The 20,220-nt window shown below is 39.1% G+C and overlaps 1 protein-coding gene across 2 annotated transcripts in view; it reads right to left on the bottom strand.

Annotated features, from left to right (window-relative positions):
- LOC122808819 (deleted in malignant brain tumors 1 protein-like) overlaps positions 1-20,220 on the bottom strand; it is a 612,008-nt gene that overhangs the window by 115,593 nt on the left and 476,195 nt on the right. For both annotated transcript variants that reach the window (XM_044079898.1, XM_044079889.1), the window contains exon 10: positions 19,751-20,116. In XM_044079898.1, coding sequence (XP_043935833.1) covers positions 19,751-20,116 — 366 coding nt within the window. The remainder of the gene's footprint in view (positions 1-19,750; positions 20,117-20,220) is intronic.

Here is a 20,220-nt window from a genome sequence, read left to right as displayed (position 1 = left end):
AGTAATATATTTTTATGATTTGCTAATTGTGGTGTATGATTTACTTAATTTTTACTTTTTTATTCTAACATTTAATTCTCTAATAGTTACATTCAGATGGACTGTATTGCTTCTGAAAGAGTTATACATGTGCATTATATGCATGCAGTGCTTGAAGTTTTCTTCCAATTTTACAAGATAAGGGAGTTTAGTTTTTAATGACATGACAGAGTGGTGCCAAAGACTGTCTCATTTACTCAGCATTCAGCTATTCACAGCTCTTCTCTCAGCTGAAAGCTCACCTGCATATTCTAGGATGAGACATGAAATATCATACTGGTTCTGTAAATATACTTTTTCCAAGTGTGGGCAGCCTCAGAGGCAGTATATTTATAGCCATGGGGGTATGGGAGCTTACCCTTTACATGGGGGGGGGGGGGGGGTTGCAGCTCCACTGCAAATATACTTTTCTTTTTCACAATTTGTTGTCAGTCCTGAGTATATAATTACTTGACCAGCCAGCAACTTGATCAGTTGCTGTCAAAGTTCATAAACTATATCCACTGACAAATGTTTGATGATGTTAGCAGAATGGTAATAAATGCTTAATGATCTGGACAGGATGGTGATATATTAAAAAAATCAAAATATTAATATCTACACTTACTGTCAGGAAATAGTTGTATTTCTCCTAGTTTATATCCAACAAAAGAAAAATAATCACTATATATATTTAATTATTTGCAGAGATGTTTCCAAGGGAAAATGGTTATGATTTGTCTACCTTGTATTAGGATGGAACCTGGATTACAAATGTAGCAGTAATGTTCTTAATATATGTGTTAATAAACATTTAACAAATGTTATTTAAATTGAAAATAAATAATTTACATAAGATTTCACCGAAGTTAGGACGGTGCAGTGGTTAGCATAGTTGCCTCATAGCAAGAGGTTCTCTGATTTGATTCTCAGCTGGATGCCTTCTGTGTGGAGTCTGCATGTCCTCCTTGCATTTGTGTGGGTTTCCTCCCCATGCTCCAGTTTCCTCCCACATTACAAAGACACGTGTCTTGCGTGTTTCTCCCTGGGCTTCCAATGGGCTCTGTCCTAGATGGACTTTCCCAGTAAGTAAATTTCTCTTCATACTAAATGTGTACATTCTCCAACTCATAAAGTACATCCTGTCTTCTCCTGCTATTATTGTTGCCCCTTTCACATCATACCCTTTCCCCTGGATGACTTCAGAGCTTAATCTCTTATAAGAACAGCCCTAAAGAGGTTCTGCCTTCCATGTATGATTTAACTGGCTAGAATATTTCTTCAGTGACATCAACCATTAACATATATGTTCATACTATACATGATTCACTCCTCGTTGTTTGTAAAAGCCATTTAATAGGTATAATCTCCCGTTACATGATTTAACTGCCCATCTCCTAATACAGTATCCTCTTAAAATATCTTGTCTCTCAGCATATGATCTAACACCTCCTCAGCTTATAACTTAGCCACTTTAACATATGTAAATCTCATTACAAGATTCGATTCCCCTCTCCGGTTCAATTAGTCCTTTAATATGCATCACCCTCCCGGTGCATGATGTGTAGCTGACCATCATCCCTGGAAATGTTACAATTACAAACAAAATAACAGCACTGGAAGAACTAAATAAGACCAAATGATGTCCTTCTGTTCATGTATTCACTGATGAATGAGGCATCTGTCACAGAAGTTTTTTAATGGTTGCTCTGCAGAGCAAGTATGACACACACTGGGATAAACATGGATCTCCACTGCTGAACTGGTTTTATATTCTTTGGTTAAAACCTAACCCACTGACATAAATTTGGCTAACCCAGTACTGCTGATTATCAAATTAATGAAAAGTACCAGAAATTATGTTAAAAAATTAATCACCAGAGAAAAAAGTAGGAGAACAACCCATAAGATTAATAGAGTAACTTTGTAAGGACCTGTATTCTCCCATACTTATTTACTGCTTATTATAAATTATTACAGAGGGCGCAGTGGTGCAGCAGTTTGTGTTGTTGCCTCACAGCAAGAGGTTCTCTGGTTCGAGTCTTGACTGGAGTGCCTTCTGTGTAGAGTTTGCATGTCCTCCTTGTGCTCGCATTGTTTTTTTTTCTGGGTGCTCCGGTTTCCTCCCACATTACAAAGACATGCATCTGGAGCATTTCTCCCTAGGCCTCCATTGCAAATTGTCTCATTCCAAGTCGGACTTTCCCGGTAAACAAATGCTAAATAAATAAAATAAATTACAAATAATTCCCCAGTCTAAGAACAAAATCGGTCAGAATCGATCACTGCTCTACCCTGGTTAACAATTTCAGTAAATAAATTCTAAGGTCATGCCCACATCATCAGCAAGCATTTTTGCATTCAATGTGTGCTGATATGTTGTCAGAATTAATCTGATTTCCATACTGATATGTCACCAGAATGTATCTGATTTCCATGCTGATATGTCGTCAGAATTCATCTGATTTCCACTGTTACCACCCTCATGTAAACTAATGCATACCATCATCCAACAACCCTGGCTTTACAGCTTGCATGTGTTAACAAATGAACCATATTACCCTCCAAACCTTGATCATCTATAGTATACCTGAAATCCACAAATCACTGCACATCCCGTCCCATGGCAAGATGGCCAGCAGCTTTGTGAACTAAAATAAACAAATGTGCGTCCCTTAAGTTGTATATGTTAATCCACTCATTTATTACTATTGTAAGGAGTATTCATTCAGAGTCGAGCTGCAAATAAAAAAAGAACTTTTATGTTATTCTGGTGCATGAATTTTGCTTAATTTCTTTTTAATGGTAGGCAATTCATCTACTGAGAATGTTCTTTCATGAACCAGTACAATTAATTTTGGTCTTTCTACTGTATTTCAGTTTCAACATATAATTTTTCCAAACATTTTGTGCATATTCATGAACAAACCTATTAAAATAACAGTTGGTTTATTACTGTTTCTGAAGGGTCAGCATGAGTAAGTACCCAAGCAGAAGGTGGTAGCCCCTAGACAGACTGAAAAAGATCTATGGCCATTTTCCAATTACTTTTGTTATTGGCTGCATGGCATCTTGGGGGTTTAGGAGATGATCATTTTGTTTCCATTTTGCTCTTGCTGAACTGGGTTACGGAGGGAACCACATGCTGATTCTTTTCTAGCAGTACACCTCTGCAGACTAGAGAGAACAAATTCGCCAAGCGATGATATGAGGTCACAGTGGTCAAGGAGTCAAGGTACGTTACGTAAATGATTCAACTCACACTTGTGATGAAACAAGGGTATTTCAATTTTATATATGTGTATGCATGACATTTATGTATATGTTTATAATAGTAGTAGTCTTGGGCAGAGGTATAAAAATGTTGGCAGTGATAAAAAAATCTATATTGTCTAGGTTTAGATGCAGACATGGGTAAGGTAAAAACTCTCACACAAATCTTAGAAATGCAGATATTAAGTCCATTCTCCATAAGAATTCTATATTATCCACTTCATGTTGACTATTCTAAGACAGAAACGTATAAGGTATACTTATCTGTCCCTTACATAAGAGATCTTTATCTCTATTATTTAAACTCCATAAAATCAAAGGAGAGTAATCCTGGGGTAAGGTTTTAAAATATGAATTTTTGACACTCCCTGACCAAGTTAGTATATAAACATTTAGCAGAATCTCCCAATCCTTTTTTTTTTCTGTGAGAACTTACCAAGTAATAATATCAGCACCTACCATAAGTTGGCCCCCTAACTTTAAATCCAGGCAGTTCTTGAATATCTTTCAAATCTCTGAAAGTAGAAAGTGAAAGAAAGGTGTCTGTGTTTGGAAGAAGACCTATTATGGAAATCTTCATTTTAGATTTATCAACCATCTGAATAAAAGGAAACGACACAGCAACTAAAATCTTGAAAGGGATTCAATCAGGACTTATGCAATACAGTATCATGAATTCATATGTGTCTGCCCTTTCAGTGTAGATAAAGCTATGACCTTCCAATAAGATACAGTTAATAAATGTTAAATAAATAAATAAATAAATAAATGGTTAACAAATGTTAAATAAATAAATGCACATTTGTGTAAGCAAGCACAGAAGCAATTTACAGTTCAATGTCCTGGCATAGGTTTTAAAGTCCAGTAAGTCCACATGTTCCAATGCTGACAGTAAAGAAAGTGTGCTCCCTGAAAAGTGTGCTCCCTGAAAAGTGTGCTCCCTGATATTCTGTGTTTATTTCCTGTCCAGATAACATTTAAAACCTGATTCTTAATACTTTTTTTTTTCTTTTCAATGAATTATTAGGGAGAGATGCTGGGATTCCCTGAAGCTGATATGATACCATTGGAATAACGAACAAGGTTACACCATTACAACACAAATCCTTTAGGTCACATCTAAACAGAGGAGTTTCTATTGTTAAAGTAATGTTTTCATTACTTTCAAAGGCAATATATAGTTGTTTTTGTCTATAGAACCATTAAGGGGGTTTGTGAGTATACGTCAAAACTAAGTTATGAGCTACTTCTATCCAGAAAAGAAACAGTTTTAATTGTCTCTGTAGAGAGAAAATAATGCATCTTCATGGCCTCTATTTTCAGAATATTAATCTTGTGGCCTGAGAACATACCATATTTCCCTGAAAATAAGACCGGGTCTTATACTTTTCCCCCTCCAAAATACGCATTAGGGCTTATTATCAGGGGATGCCTTATTTACCCCGCCCCCCCATACAACAATCTACATTTATTCATTTATTCATGTAAACAAATCGACATTTATTTGGTACGTTTCCATTACTGGGCAACAGTTCTAGGTAACGTGTTAACAGTTGTGTGAGAATTCACCATAAACAGTGCAACAAATATTTCAACTTCAGTATATCTACACATTGGCTTTCACAGCACAATATTTCATGCTTAACAGAAAGTGCAGAAAAATCTCAATACATGTGTATTGGAGGAGGGGAATAAAACAGGTGAATAACTGCCACTTTTTGAGTGGTGATGCTTCCTTTATTCCTTACCCAAACCGTAAGAGAAGAATGATGGAAAGTCATAAAAATGAAGTCTGGGAACTAGTGGCCTTACTTTGTAATTACCCCTTGATAATGAAATGTTACCTTAATTCAGTACAGTAAAAAAAACTGACAAGAGCTTGCTGGCAGTTGAAAGCAGAAGCAATCCATTCTGTTGCCCCGATAAGAGAAAAGTTATTCAAATACAGTCATGTCTTCTTCTGGAACATTGTCATAAGTCTCCAACCCCCGAATTCCAGCCAGAATTGCTTGCAACTCAATTTCCTGTAGAACCATTGGCTCCAATCTGTCATGCCAAGCAATAGAGCTCTCCTTAAATGAGTACTGCTTGTCCATGTAGCCTGCTCGTAGTGTATTGGCAACACAGCTGTCAGTGATTTTGTCCCATGAATTCTTCACCCAAGTCACGACCTGTTGTAGGCTAGGCTTCACAAAGTTTCCATGCTTATTTCTCTCCATTCTATTTTCAATGTAGTAATTGAGTTCCATGCACAAATGGTCCTTGAATGGCTTGTTTATTGTAATATCAAGAGTCTGGAAATAGGCAGTCATTCCTGCAGAAATCATTATTTGATCTACTCTTCTCTGTGCAAGGAAGTTCTTTATGTCTTTAACAAGGTGAGTGCTGGCTGAATCCCAGACTAGCAGGCCTCTTTCTCCACCTCGTAAAACAAGTGGCAGCATTACACTGACCCACTTCCTTATAACTGCTTGTGGGCACCCGGCTTTTTTTGGTTTCAAGAATGTAAATGCCTGAAACATGTTCAACTTTATCTTTCTTGCTCTTATTAATGATTAGAGGTGGTGTTTTCTTTCTATCTAGACAAATTGCCAAAATACAAGTAACACGTGCACTTTCATAACCAGTGGAGGCAATGTAGATTGACGAGGCACCCCGCTGATCAATTGTTGTTTGAGATCTTTGGCCCATAAACACTGCACTTTCATCCATAGCAATCATGTTGGAGAGCTGGTATTTAGAAAAGTTGATGCCATCAACAAAGGACTTGAATGCAACTGCACATTTAATAACTTCAGTATCTTCCAGCTTGAACAATGCTGTCGATCTTCTTAGAGACAGTTCATATCGCTGAAGGAAGCCATCCAGCCAATGTTGTGATGCTTTGAATTCTGGGGATATTTCTAACTGTGGTGCCATTGCAAGGGCAAATGCTTGAATATCAGCCCTGCACACAACCAAAGCCTTTGCTCTCCTGTTAGCAATCCATTCACAGATGATGTCTTCCAGCTCAGGAAATAATGGTTGCCGACCTGATCCACACTTGCACTTCTTAGCATTTCCCTCAAACACCTGTTGACTGATGTTATCGTACTCTGCTTGCCATTTCCGGACCATTTAGAGATACAACTTCTCTTTGCAAAAAGACATAAGATTCTTTCCCCAGAAGTCCTCCACGATTCCTTTCTTTTTGCACTCATCTTGTCTGGGGGGGTTAATTGAAGACTTGCGAGACAGGAGTAACAGCAAAAATGGCAACAGTTAAGAAGACACAATCACACCCATTCATTATCAAGTGCGCACGTTTTACATGCGTTGTTTGTAATTTGACCAATCAAAGTACACTTGCCAGTGTTTATGGGCCAAGGATCTCAAACATCTGATTAGGGTTACAGTAAGAATTGTGGAGGACTCCCGGGGAAAGAATCTTACGAATTTCTGCAAAGAGAAGAAGATGGGTATCCGAACGGTCTGAAAATGGAGAGTAGAGTACGACAACCTCAGTCAACAGGTGTTAATAATATTATTATTTTATAATTCAACACATCTATCATGTGTTGCTGATGAACTTAACTCGGGCTTATTTTTGGGGTAGGGCTATATCATGATCACCCTGGAAAACCATGCTAGGCCTTATTGTTTGGTTAGGTCCTTATTTACAGAGAAATACAGTGCTAAATTCTGACAGTACCTGAAACACAGTGACTAAGCCAGTTTCCAGATGTGCAAAATATGACAAACAGGATCAGTTACATGTACAAACAATTTATAAGTTTCTCCAAACAAGGTATGGTCAGCTACCTAACTGAACCTAATCTATTTTTGTCATTCAAGGGGTTTCAGATATAAGGCAAAAAAGCAATGGGGAAAGGGGAGCAAACCAGCCTAGTCTCCCTGAATAGCTTAATGGCTATTGAGAGTTTAGTCCCAACATTAACTCCAGCTGATGAGCATTTGTTTAACTGCTTTTTTTCCCATAAAGCATTGAATACTGAAGAAAAGGCCATAAAGTCAACCAAAGGAAAATGAAAATCCCAGTTGACTCTCTGAAATATCTTTTTACATTGAGATTAAACAGTACCAAAGGGATCATTCATGTAGTTGCATCTTCTAACAGACATATTTTGAGCAGTATATTAAAAGTAACCCAGAAAAAAATCCTGCCTAGTCATGGTGTACCAAGGTTACATACAAAGAGCTAATGTGGCCATGATGGAGATGAATAGTGTACACTTGTGAGTCATGTGTACCAAGGTTACATACAGGGAGCTAACGTGGCCATGATGGAGATGAATAGTTTACACTTGTAAGTCATGTGTATCAAGGTTACATACAGGGAACTAATGTGGCCATGATGGAGATGAATAGTTTACAATGTTGGGTCATGTGTAAAAGGTTACATACAGGGAGCTAATGTGGCCATGATGAGCGATGAATAGTTTACACTCGTGGGCCATGTGTAGCAAGGTTACATACAGGGAACTAATTTGGCTATGATGAGAGATGAATAGTTTACATTCATGGGTCATGTGTACCATGGTTACATACAGGGAGCTAATGTGGCCATGATGAGAGACGAATAGTTTACACTCGTGGGTCATGTGTGCCAAGATTACATACAGGGAGATAATGTGGCCATAATGAGAGATGAACAGTTTAACATCATGGGTCATGTGTTCCAAATTTACATACGGGGAGCTAATGTGGCCATGATGGAGATGAATAGTTTACACTCGTGGATCATGTGTACCAAGTTTACATACAGGGAGCTAATGTGGCCACGATGAGAGAAGAATAGTTTACACTCGTGGGTCATGTGTACAAAGGTTACATACAGGGAGCTATAATGTGGCCATGATGGAGATGAATAGTTTACAGTATTGGGCCATGTGTACCAAGTTACATACAGGGAGCTAATGTGGCCATGATGGAGATGAATAGTTTACAATCTTGGTTCAGCACTATTTGCCTTTAATATGCCATCTGCAAACAATCCTTATTGAGTTTTAATATAAAGGATATTACAGCCTGCCTCCACAAACAGGGTTTACCCTCACCAAAATATGATTTAGCAGTTTAGTAGAGTTCAAGACAAGCTTCTGAGCAGCCTGCTTATATACCACAAAAGGGAGGCAATATGGACCTGGAGTCACACCTACTAAAAACCTAAAAAGGGCCTGTTTCTCCTATTGTTGGCAAATTTGCTGTGAGAAAAAACGTATTTGATTGCGTAAAAGAAGTGGCAAAGGCACCAACTCTAAAACATCTCCATTCTCTGGAAATGACAACTTGGAATACCACTGGGGAAAAGACCAAGGATCCAACCCAGAGAGGTGCTTACATGTTTTATAATCAGCTTGGCCCTATTATGATGATGGAGTTGAAGGGCAAGAAACTGTTGAGCTTTAGGGGAACTCTGAAATAAAGAGCTTGAGAACATTCCTCATTTGATCAATTTTGTAGTCAAGTCCCTTACTGAGCTTGTCCTTTAATACCTTAGCTATATCACAGATATCCTCTTGCCTTCAACTAATGCCTGTCTTTGTTCCTGTAGTACTTCAAAAAGTCCGACATTAACATCTTCTTGTTTCATTATCATTGTAATGTGGGATTCAGAAACTCCCCAAGAAATAATAAAAACAGTCCTTATTCTCAGATAAATCATTGTCAGTTTGCTTAGCTAAGCTAAACCACTATAGCAACAAATTATCAAATTAATTTTTGAAAAGTAGTACCCTCAAAAAAGCATTCATTTGTAAAATAGCCTTCTGATGTAAGGTCATCTTTTGCATTTCATTTGTAAACATAGCTTTCTGATGTAATATCACCTTGTGCATCTCATTTGTAAACATAGCCTTCCAATGTAAAATCACCTTGTACATTCCATTTATAAACATAGCTTTCCAATCTAAGATCACCTTGTGCATTTCACCTTGTGCATTTCATTTGTAAACATAGCCTTCCAATGTTAGACCATCTTGTGCATTCCATTTGTAAATATTGCCTTCCAATGTTAGACCACCTTGTGCGTTTCATTTGTAAACACACCCTTCCAATGTTAGACCATCTTGTGCATTTCATTTGTAAATATAGCCTTCCAATGTTAGATCATCTTATTCATTTTATTTATAAACATAGCCTTCCAATATTAGATCATCTTGTGCATTTCAATTGTAAACATAGCCGTCCAATGTAAATCACCTTTTGCATTTCATTTGTAAACATAGCCTTCGAATCTAAGAACACCTTGTGAATTTCATTTATAAACATAGCCTTCCAATGTAAGAACACCTTGTGCACTTCAGTTGTAAACTTAGCCTTCCAATATAAGATCATCTTGTGAATTTCATTTGTAAACATAACCTTCCAATGTAAGAACACCTTGTGCATTTCATTTGTAAACTTAGCCTTCCAATGTAAGATCATCTTGTGTATTTCATTTATAAACATAGCCTTCCAATGTAAGATCACCTTGTGCATTTCATTCATCTTGTGTATTTCATTTATAAACATAGCCTTCCAATGTAAGATCACCTTGTGCATTTCATTTGTAAACGTAGCCTTCCAATGTAAGATCACCTTGTGCATTTCATTTGTAAACATAGCCTTCCAATATAAGATAATATTGTGCATTTCATTTGTAAGCATCATCATCATCATCATCCCCTTTTTCCCATTTACATGGGGTCGGGGTATCGTATTAACTGTCGCCAACTCTCTCGATTCAGTGCAACTCTCCTGCCTTCTTCAACACTCATGCCTGACTGTCGCAGATCTTCTTTCACACAATCCATCCACCTCTTTGCTGGACACCCTCGCTTCCTCTTACCTTCTTCCTGTCTGTCCCAAATCTCCCTCACCAGATTGTCTTCTGCTTTTCTACACATATGCCCATACCATCGTAATCTGTTCTCTTTGATCTTTTCTGCAATTGGAGCTACTTTGGCTTCTGCTCTTATGTCCTCATTTCTTTGCATGTCCCACAGTGTGCATCCTACCGCCTTTCTCAGGCACTTCATTTCCATCACTTCTAGCTTCTTCAACTGTTCTGCCTTTACTGCCCAGGTTTCTGTACCATACAGTAGTACTGGTCGCACCACTATCTTGTACACCTTACTTTTCAGCTTCTTTGGCATTCTTCTGTCATAGACTACACCTGATACTCTATGCCAGTTGGCTGCAGTCCCTCTGATTCTAGCTTTGACCTCTTCATTCAGACTACCCTTCTCCTCAACCACCCCTCCCAGATACTTGAAGCTGTTTACCTGTTCCACTATCTTCCCATCTATCTCTATTCTCAGCTTCTTCTCATTTCCCCAATCTGCTGCCATTACCACTGTCTTATCTGTGCTTAGTTTCATTCCATGTGCCTTCAGATTTGCATTCCATTCTCCTATCCTTTGCTGAAGTTCTAGATCAGAGTCTGCCTGTACTGCCACATCTTCTGCATACAGCAGCTTTGTTGCTCTGACCCCTCCAACCTGTTTGCTGATGTAGTCCATTACCAGTATGAACAGCAGTGGGCTCAGAGCTGAACCCTGGTGTACACCCACTCCCACTGGGAACCCCCCAGTGAGGCCAAACACTGTTCATACTTGAGTCACTGGGTCCTTGTACATAGCCTGTACTAATTCTACCAATGTTTCTGGGACTTCAAACCACCGCAGTACTGCCCAGATCAGCTTTCTTGGGACCTTGTCATATGCTTTCTCCAAGTCTAGGAAAGCCCAGTTTGACTCATTTGTAAGCATAGTCTTCAAATGTAAGATCACCTTGTGCATTTCATTTGTAAACATAACCTTCTAATGTAACATCACCTTGTGCATTCCATTTGTAAACATAGCCTTACAATGTAACATCACTTTGTGGATTCTGTTTGTAAACATAGCCTTCCAATGTAAGATCACCTTGTGCATTCCATTTGTAAACATAGTCTTCAATGTAAGATCACCTTGTACATTCCATTTGTAAACATAGCCTTCCAATGTAAGATCATCTTGTGCATTTCATTTGGAAACATAGCCTTCCAATGTTAGACCATCTTGTGCATTTCATTTGTAAACATAGCCTTCCAATGTTAGACCATCTTGTGCATTTCATCTGTAAACATAGCATTCCAATGTAAGAACATCTTGGGCATTTAATTTGTAAACTTAGCTTTTAAATGTAAGATCAAATCGTGCATTCTATTTGTAAACATAGCTTTCCAGTGTAAGTTCATCTTGTGCATTTCATTTTTAAACATAGACTTCCAATGTAAGATTATCTTGTGCATTTCATTTGCAAACACAGCCTTCCAGTGTAAGAACATTTTGTGCGTTTCATTTGTAAACATAGCCTTCCAATGTAAGACTATTTTTTTTGCATTTCATTTGTAAACATAGGCTTTCAATGTAAAATAACCTTGTGCATTCCATTTGTAAACAAAGCCTTCCAGTGTAAGATCACTTTATGCATACCATTTGTAAATATAGTCTTCCAATGTAAGATCACCTTGTGCATTCCATTTGTAAATAGCCTTCCAATGTAAGATCACCTTGTGCATTCCATTTCTAAACATAACCTTCCAATGTAAGATTACTTTCTGCATTCCGTTTGTAAACATAGCCTTCCAGTGTAAGATCACTTTATACATACCATTTGTAAACATAGTCTTCCAATGTAAGATCACCTTGTGCATTCCATTTGTAAACATAGCCTTCCAATGTAAGATCACCTTGTGCATTCCATTTCTAAACATAGCCTTCCAATGTAAGATTACTTTCTGCATTTCATTTGTAAACATAGCTTTCCAATGTAAGATTACCTTGTGTATTTCATTTGTAAAAATAGCCTTCCAATGTAAGAACATCTTGTGCATTCCATTTCTAAACATAGCCTTCCAATGTAAGATCACCTTGTGCATTCCATTTCTAAACATAGCCTTCCAATGTAAGATTACTTTCTGCATTTCATTTGTAAACATAGCCTTCCAATGTAAGATTACCTTGTGTATTTCATTTGTAAAAATAGCCTTCCAATGTAAGAACACCTTGTGCATTTCATTTGTAAACATAGGCTTTCAATGTAAAATCACCTTGTGCATTCCATTTGTAAACATAGCCTTCCAGTGTAAGATCACTTTATACATACCATTTGTAAACATAATCTTCCAATGTAAGATCACCTTGTGCATTCCATTTCTAAACATAGCCTTCCAATGTAAGATTACTTTCTGCATTTCATTTGTAAACATAGCCTTCCAATGTAAGATTACCTTGTGTATTTTATTTGTAAAAATAGCCTTCCAATGTAAGAACATCTTGTGCATTCCATTTGTAAACATAGCCTTCCAATGTAAGAACATCTTCTGCATTTAAGTCAGTTATTTTCTAATAGTCCAAATGAGGATTGGCATGTTTTATATAAGTAAATACCCTGAACCTTTTCACAGGATTAGTAAAACTATTTACATTCCATGCAGCAGACCATAGATGAACATAAGGGCTAGCCCATTTACCACAGTAAGCTCACATTCCATGCAAGCCAATATACACCTATTTACAACTGACAATATAATGGATTCCATATCAAATTGAACAAATAATTTATTTAATTATTTATTTTTGTTTACTGGGTAGTGCACTGATCAATACTAAAAATGTTAAGGCTATGTCTGGGTTATATATAGAACTGGCTTACTCTAAAAATATAAATAGCATAAAAGGAAAACAATGAAGAACAACTACAACATTCATCTGCAGAATTATTTTCAACTTTAATTGAATGGCTTCCAAGAAAGATGAAGAGTGTCTCTATGAGGCCATGTGAGGAAAAAAACAGGTAACCACAAATGAGTGGTTTTCATGGGTTAGATGAAAGCAATCACATATTAAAATCATCTCCCATTCTGAGCAATGAAACCCCCATTCCTAGCTAAATGTATGGCCTTACTAAGAAAAAAAGGAAATAGCAGTGGCACCTTAAAACAGTGAGTACAGTTAGCAGGCTGTGGTGGCCAATCAATGCATGTTTACTCAGACAAAGAAAGTACAAAATACTAGAATAAACAGTGCTCTTTTAGCATTTCACACTCTAAGGCACATGCCTTGCACAAAACATTAAATATGTTTACACTGGAAAAAGTCAAAAGTACAAATATGTATGAAATATTGAGTTGCAACCATAATAGTACATGGTTATCCTTGCATTTATATAGCCAATAATCTAAAAAAAGATCCCCTTGATTTCACTGAAGGTGCCACCTTCAGTCTTTGTATCAGGCATGTTTTAAATAAAGAAATGGTCTTATGTCCCTCTGTGAGTATAGAGCTCTCCTGAGTATTGCCTGAACTAGCATCAGAGCAATCAGTTTTCATCAAAACCCATCAGCAGGTGAATCCTGTCATTTTTGAATGGCTCCCCTGCACTGAGGAAAATATAAGATTGACGTCACATGTCCATGTTTGTTGGATTCAGCAAGTGGCATTTGCATCTGTAGCATATACAAATGCTACTTGCTTTTTGGAATGCTGTCTCCTCATCTGGGTTTTTGGTGCATACTCATTGATTTTTGGAATGCTGTCTCCTCATCTGGGTTTTTGGTGCATACTCATTGTTTTTTTGGAATGCTGTCTCCTCATCTGGGTTTTTGGTGCATACTCATTGTTTTTTTGGAATGCTGTCTCCTCATCTGGGTTTTGGTGCATACTCATTGTTTTTTTGGAATGCTGTCTCCTCATCTGGGTTTTGGTGCATACTCATTGTTTTTTTGGAATGCTGTCTCCTCATCTGGGTTTTGGTGCATACTCGTTTTTTTGGAATGCTGTCTCCTCATCTGGGTTTTGGTGCATACTCATTGTTTTTTTGGAATGCTGTCTCCTCATCTGGGTTTTGGTGCATACTCATTGTTTTTTTGGAATGCTGTCTCCTCATCTGGGTTTTTGGTGCATACTCATTGTTTTTTTGGAATGCTGTCTCCTCATCTGGGTTTTGGTGCATACTCATTGTTTTTTTGGAATGCTGTCTCCTCATCTGGGTTTTGGTGCATACTCATTGTTTTTTTGGAATGCTGTCTCCTCATCTGGGCTTTGGTGCATACTCATTGTTTTTTTGGAATGCTGTCTCCTCATCTGGGTTTTGGTGCATACTCATTGTTTTTTTTGGAATGCTGTCTCCTCATCTGGGTTTTTGGTGCATACTCATTGTTTTTTTGGAATGGTGTCTCCTCATCTGGGTTTTTGGTGCATACTCATTGTTTTTTTGGACTGCTGTCTCCTCATCTGGGTTTTTGGTGCATACACATTGTTTTTTTGGAATGCTGTCTCCTCATCTGGGTTTTTGGTGCATACTCATTGTTTTTTCCAGCGTTTAATCCATCAAGCATGTAGGTTTTGCCTATAAGCCAAAAGTCAGATAAAATCTTCTCTTTTAGCACCTAAGTGGTGACAGACACCAGCAAAGGTCTGGGAAACCTAGATCTTTGTACAGTCAGGGGCTACATCTTATGGGCACAGTGAATTAATAAGTAATATTTCAAATACAAAGCCATTCTACAAGCATTGAGTGAATAAGTGAAACACAGCCTCCAGTTTTAGCCATCTAGTGGACCCCCCATAAAATAGTTTTATACCTCCTACAATCCTCTAAATCCATTTGGCTTGAGAATAATCTGATCTTCCCTCTCTTGCTTCCAAGTGTTGCTTCCTCTCTCTGGTTTCATATTTTGCCTGCATTAGTTGATCTGAGTGATTATTGTCGATTAGATCAATGTCCCATAATACGTAGTCCATTTTAGCAATATATTGTAAAAGTGAGCAGTTCATTTTTTAATGTTCTGCTGTCAGCAAATCACTTTTTTATCTAAACCCTCTACCTTGGGGTAATAACTGGCACTGAGTTTCTCTGTAGGAACCAATTTCTCGAGAGAAGGATCAGCTCCACTTGGTAAGTTAGTCAACTGCATTTTCTTGTTTCCTCCTTTTTTTTTTATGTAATTTTTGGCTACTCATCATTCAGCTATCAAGTTAATCAGATAATAAGTCCAGTAAGTGACAACTTCTAATTTTAAATTATTAATACAAAGTAGGAAGGAGGGAAAGTAGAGAGATATAGCCTCACTTATCATCACACTAACCAGAAGGCCCAAGGGAATAATTGTTTGCTGCAGTACCATTTGTTTTTATATAAAAGTCTTTAACATAGACCATTGGATCTTGAGGAAGTACCTGAATAAACCTTATTCAAAAATGTATCCTTTTTAAAATATTTATTGTCTTCCTTGAATACCTGTCATATCTTCCAGTGTCTCCCACTATGTGATTTTACTGTTGTCCCTCCTGTTAACATCAGTCCCTTAACATGTACCACCTTCTACGCCATGGCTTAAGTGCTCAGAATGCTGCCTCTCCAACATCAGCCTCTATACCTTCACCAGGAGCCTGATTCCAAATGACTTGCTCTCAGTGTAAGTGATCACTATGTCAAAGTTTACGTTACTGTCAACCTTGATTTCCAAGTCCCTTACAACTGGGTCTACCCTTAGGGTAGTGTTATTAATGTTCTAATTTGCAGGGGTGGTTCATAGGTTCATAGATTCATACTAGGCTATCTGCCCTAGGGCATTTATAAGCCTAGCCAGAGTGTGTTTGGCTTTCACCACCCATTTTAAATTAATTTTGCTATGCCCTTTTTCGAGGTTAGCATACTGTGCCTCTGTTTAACAGTAACACAGAAGTGATGAGGGACTCTGCCTAACCTGGACTGGGATTTTATTCCAGAGTGAAGGTAGCCTCTGGGTTATGAATCTGTCCCTCCAGCATGTCCTATTTATTTCAGTGCTGAGGTTCAAGTCTCTCGAGCGCATAGCTCGATGGGATTTGGATTTTCTGAGGTGCAGCATGTCCATTAATTCCGGGTTGGACATGGCTTTATACATCAGCCACAAATCGCCTCTAAGCAGGCGGTATGCCACTGAGTAGAGCTGGAGTTTCTTTAACCGGGCAGCATATGGCATCTGTTTGAGCCCTTTGATCCTCTTGGTGAGGTACTTTTGGGGTCTTTCCAGTTACTGCAGGTGTCTGGTAAGGTACATCCCAAAAGGGGCATTCAACTCAATTATGGTCCTGATGAGGGATGAGTAAAGAGGCACAATGACCTCCCCTGATCTAGATGTGAATCCCTTCATGATTAGGTGGGCTATATAAAATGTTTTTCTAACCACTTTGGCCACGTGGTTGTCAAATGAGAAATTGCTATCAACTTGGGTCCCCAGGTCCCTAATTACTTCTTCTGTACTTAATGGATTACCACCTATGTGGTAATTTGTGGGCACTTTGTTTTGCCAAAGGGGATGACTATACACTTTTTGGCATTTAGCTTGAGGCCATGGCTCTGGCACCAGTTGTCTGTTTCTATGAGGCCCTTTTGGAGGATGCTTGTGTCAGCTGGAGAGTCGATTATGGCGCCCAGTTTGCAGTCATCTGCGAACTTGGTCAGCCACAGTCCTTCTGTGTTGGCCTGTACCTCCGAGAAATATATACCAAACAAGAGAGGTCCAAGGACTGAGCCTTGTGGGACGCCACTTGTAACTGGTTTGGAGTCTGACATGGCTCCAGCAATTCTAATCATGTGAGTTCTGTCCCTGAGCCAGTTTGCAACCCATCTAGTGACATAGGGGTTTATATTTAAGCTGGTGAGCTTATCTATAATGCCCGAGTGGGGTATTGTATCAAAGGCTTTTGCGAGGTCCAGGTAGGCTGTGTGGACCACCTTCCCCTCGTCAATGGCCTTGGTGACTGTTCAAAGAAATTGAACAGGTTTAAGAGGCAGGATCTGCCCATAACAAAGCCAAACTGGGTAGGATCCAGTGTCTGTAGGTCTCCAATATCTTTATTTATGAGGTCCATGATGAGCCTTTCCATAGCTTTGCAGACCAAGCTAGTCAGGCTTATGGGGTGATAGTTTCCAGGATCCATTGAGGCACCACCTTTGTGGAGAGGGACCACTGTTGCTGTATGCCACTCTTTGGGTACATATTCTGTAGTAAGGCTGAGATTGAACAGTAGCTTTATAGGTTCATAGGTTCATACTAGGCTATCTGCCCTAGGGCATTTATAAGCCTAGCCAGAATATGTTTGGCTTTTGCCACCCATTTTAAATTAATTGTGCTATGCCCATTTTCGAGGTTAGTATACTGTGCCACTGTCTAACAGTGACACAGAAGTGATACCCGGCGTAAACCTACGATCTCCCATCCACTCATCAAGATTCCTCTTGAAGAAAGTCAGTGAGGGACTCTGCCTAACCTGGACTGGGATTTTATTCCAGAGTGAAGGGAGCCTCTGGGTTATGAATCTGTCCCTCCAGCATGTCCTATTTATTTCAGTGCTGAGGTTCAAGTCTCTCGAGCGTGTAGCTCGATGGGATTTGTATTTTTTGAGGTGCAGCATGTCCCTTAATTCCGGGTTGGACATGGCTTTATATGTCAGGCACAGGTCGCCTCTGAGCAGGTGGTATGCCACTGAGTAGAGATGGAGTTTCTTTAACCGGGCAGCATATGGCATCTGTTTCAGCCCTTTGATCCTCTTGGTGAGGTACTTTTGGGGTCTTTCCAGTTGCTGCAGGTGTCTGGTAAGGTACATCCCAAAAGGGGCATTGTACTCAATTATGGGCCTGATGAGGGATCAGTAAAGGGGCACGATGACCTCCCCTAATCTAGATGTGAATCCCTTCATGATTAGGTGGGTTATATAAAACGTTTTTCTAACCACTTCGGACACATGGTTGTCAAATGAGAGATTGCTATCAACTTGGGTCCCCAGGTCCCTAATTACTTCTTCTGTACTTAATGGATTACCACCTATGTGGTAATTTGTGGGCACTTTGTTTTTGCCAAAGGGGATGACTATACACTTTTTGGCGTTTAGCTTGAGGCCATGGCTCTGGCACCAGTTGTCTGTTTCTATGAGGCCCTTTTGGAGGATGCTTGTGTCGGCTGGAGAGTCGATTATGGTGCCCAGTTTGCAGTCATCTGCGAACTTGGTCAGCCACAGTCCTTCCGTCTTGGCCTGTACCTCCGAGAAATATATACCGAACAAGAGAGGTCCCAGGACTGAGCCTTGTGGGATGCCACTTGTAACTGGTTTGGAGTCTGACATGGCTCCAGCAATTCTAACCATGTGGGTTCTGTCCTTGAGCCAGTTTGCAACCCATCTAGTGACGTAGGGGTTTATATTTAAGCTGGTGAGCTTATCTATAATGCCTGAGTGGGGTATTGTATCAAAGGCTTTTGCGAGGTCCAGGTAGGCTGTGTGGACCACCTTCCCTTCGTCAATGGCCTTGGTGACTGTTTCAAAGAAGTCGACCAGGTTTAAGAGGCAGTATCTGCCCTTAACAAAGCTGAAATGGGTAGGATCCAGTGTCTGTAGGTCCCCAATATCTTTATTTATGAGGTCCATGATGATCCTTTCCATAGCTTTGCAGACCAAGCTAGTCAGGCTTATGGGGCAATAGTTTCCAGGGTCCGTTGAGGCAGCACCTTTGTGGAGAGGGACCACTGTTGCTGTACGCCACTCTTTGGGTACATATCCTGTAGTAAGGCTGAGACTGAACAGTAGTTTTATGTTTGGGTTTAGCTCTTCTTGGAGTTCATGTAAGACGCAGCCCGGGACACCGTCTGGTCCCATTGATGCTGTGTTTTTTGCTTTGGAGAGGGCGGCTCTTACCTGAGCATCTGAGATGTCAGGGGGGGCAGCACTCTGCTGGGATAGATATTTGCCCTTTTTGGTGGGGAGGGGGGGAGAATTTTGCACTGAACCTGTCAGCTAGGATGTTGGCAATGTCTGTGTGTTATGTTTGGGTTTAGCTCTTCTTGGAGTTCATGTAGTTGCCTTCCCAAAAACTATGATTATGTATTTTTTTGCACTGAGTTTTAGGACATGATTTTGAACCATTTATTTACCTGTGTCAGACCATATTGGAGGATACCTACATCTTTGGGGGATTCAATGACTGCACCCAGCTCACAGGTTCATAGGTTGGTACTAGGCTATCAGCCCTAGGGCCTATACAAGCCTTGCCATAACAATTTCCTAGCTATTCTTCCCACACTATTGTCATTAGCAGATTTGGTCAGCCAAAGGCCCTCTACATTAGCTTTGACTTCATAAAAGTATATCCCATACAGGAGGGATCCCAATACTAGTAACAGGCCTCTTGGTAGAGGTGTATTCCCCCAACCTTACCTCTTGTGTGCTATCTGTGAGCCATCTGATGGCTAATCTATGGTGATATTTCATAGCAACACACATGACAACAGGCAAGTAGAGAAAAACTGCTTACAACGCTAAAGATAAAAGATGTTCCATACGGTTATTAAATGAATTTGATCATATGAATACGTAATGCATATTTAGATGTTGAAACTGATAATGACTTCTTTACTGTTGCATAAGCTGAAGTTTTTTTTAAAAATCCATACCTGAACATATCACAGTTGCATAATTCCAATACTGACTTCCATTTGAATTAAATACCAAGAAAGGGCAGCTAGATAAGGACATCTCATGTCCAGTACACTGGAATGATATTGATGCAGATTTCCGTCCATATTCAAGATGTGTAAGTACTGCAGTGGCCGATCCACATCTCCTCTGTCTGCACACAGTATTTGCATCTTCAATATCCAAGTTAACAACAAAAGCATTTACATAAGTATTTTGTTCAGTGAATAAAGGCATTTTAATTTCTGATGAACAAGGAGCTGACTGATATGAAAAGCCTTCGTAATAATCATAAGGCTCAACTGGAAATCCTGACAACTTCACACCATACAAAAATGGCTGACCTATAAATTAAAAAAATGAGTAAAACATGTTAAATTAAGACAAACAAATCTCTGTAATACTTCTGCTTTAAATTGTACTCTTACAAAGTTATGAACCAAGTGCA

The sequence above is a fragment of the Protopterus annectens genome, chromosome 1.part1 (assembly GCF_019279795.1).
Source record: "Protopterus annectens isolate FY-2018-M chromosome 1.part1, PAN1.0, whole genome shotgun sequence".
Classification (NCBI taxonomy): Eukaryota; Metazoa; Chordata; order Ceratodontiformes; family Protopteridae; genus Protopterus; species Protopterus annectens.
This window is presented reverse-complemented; position numbering and strand designations above follow the sequence as displayed.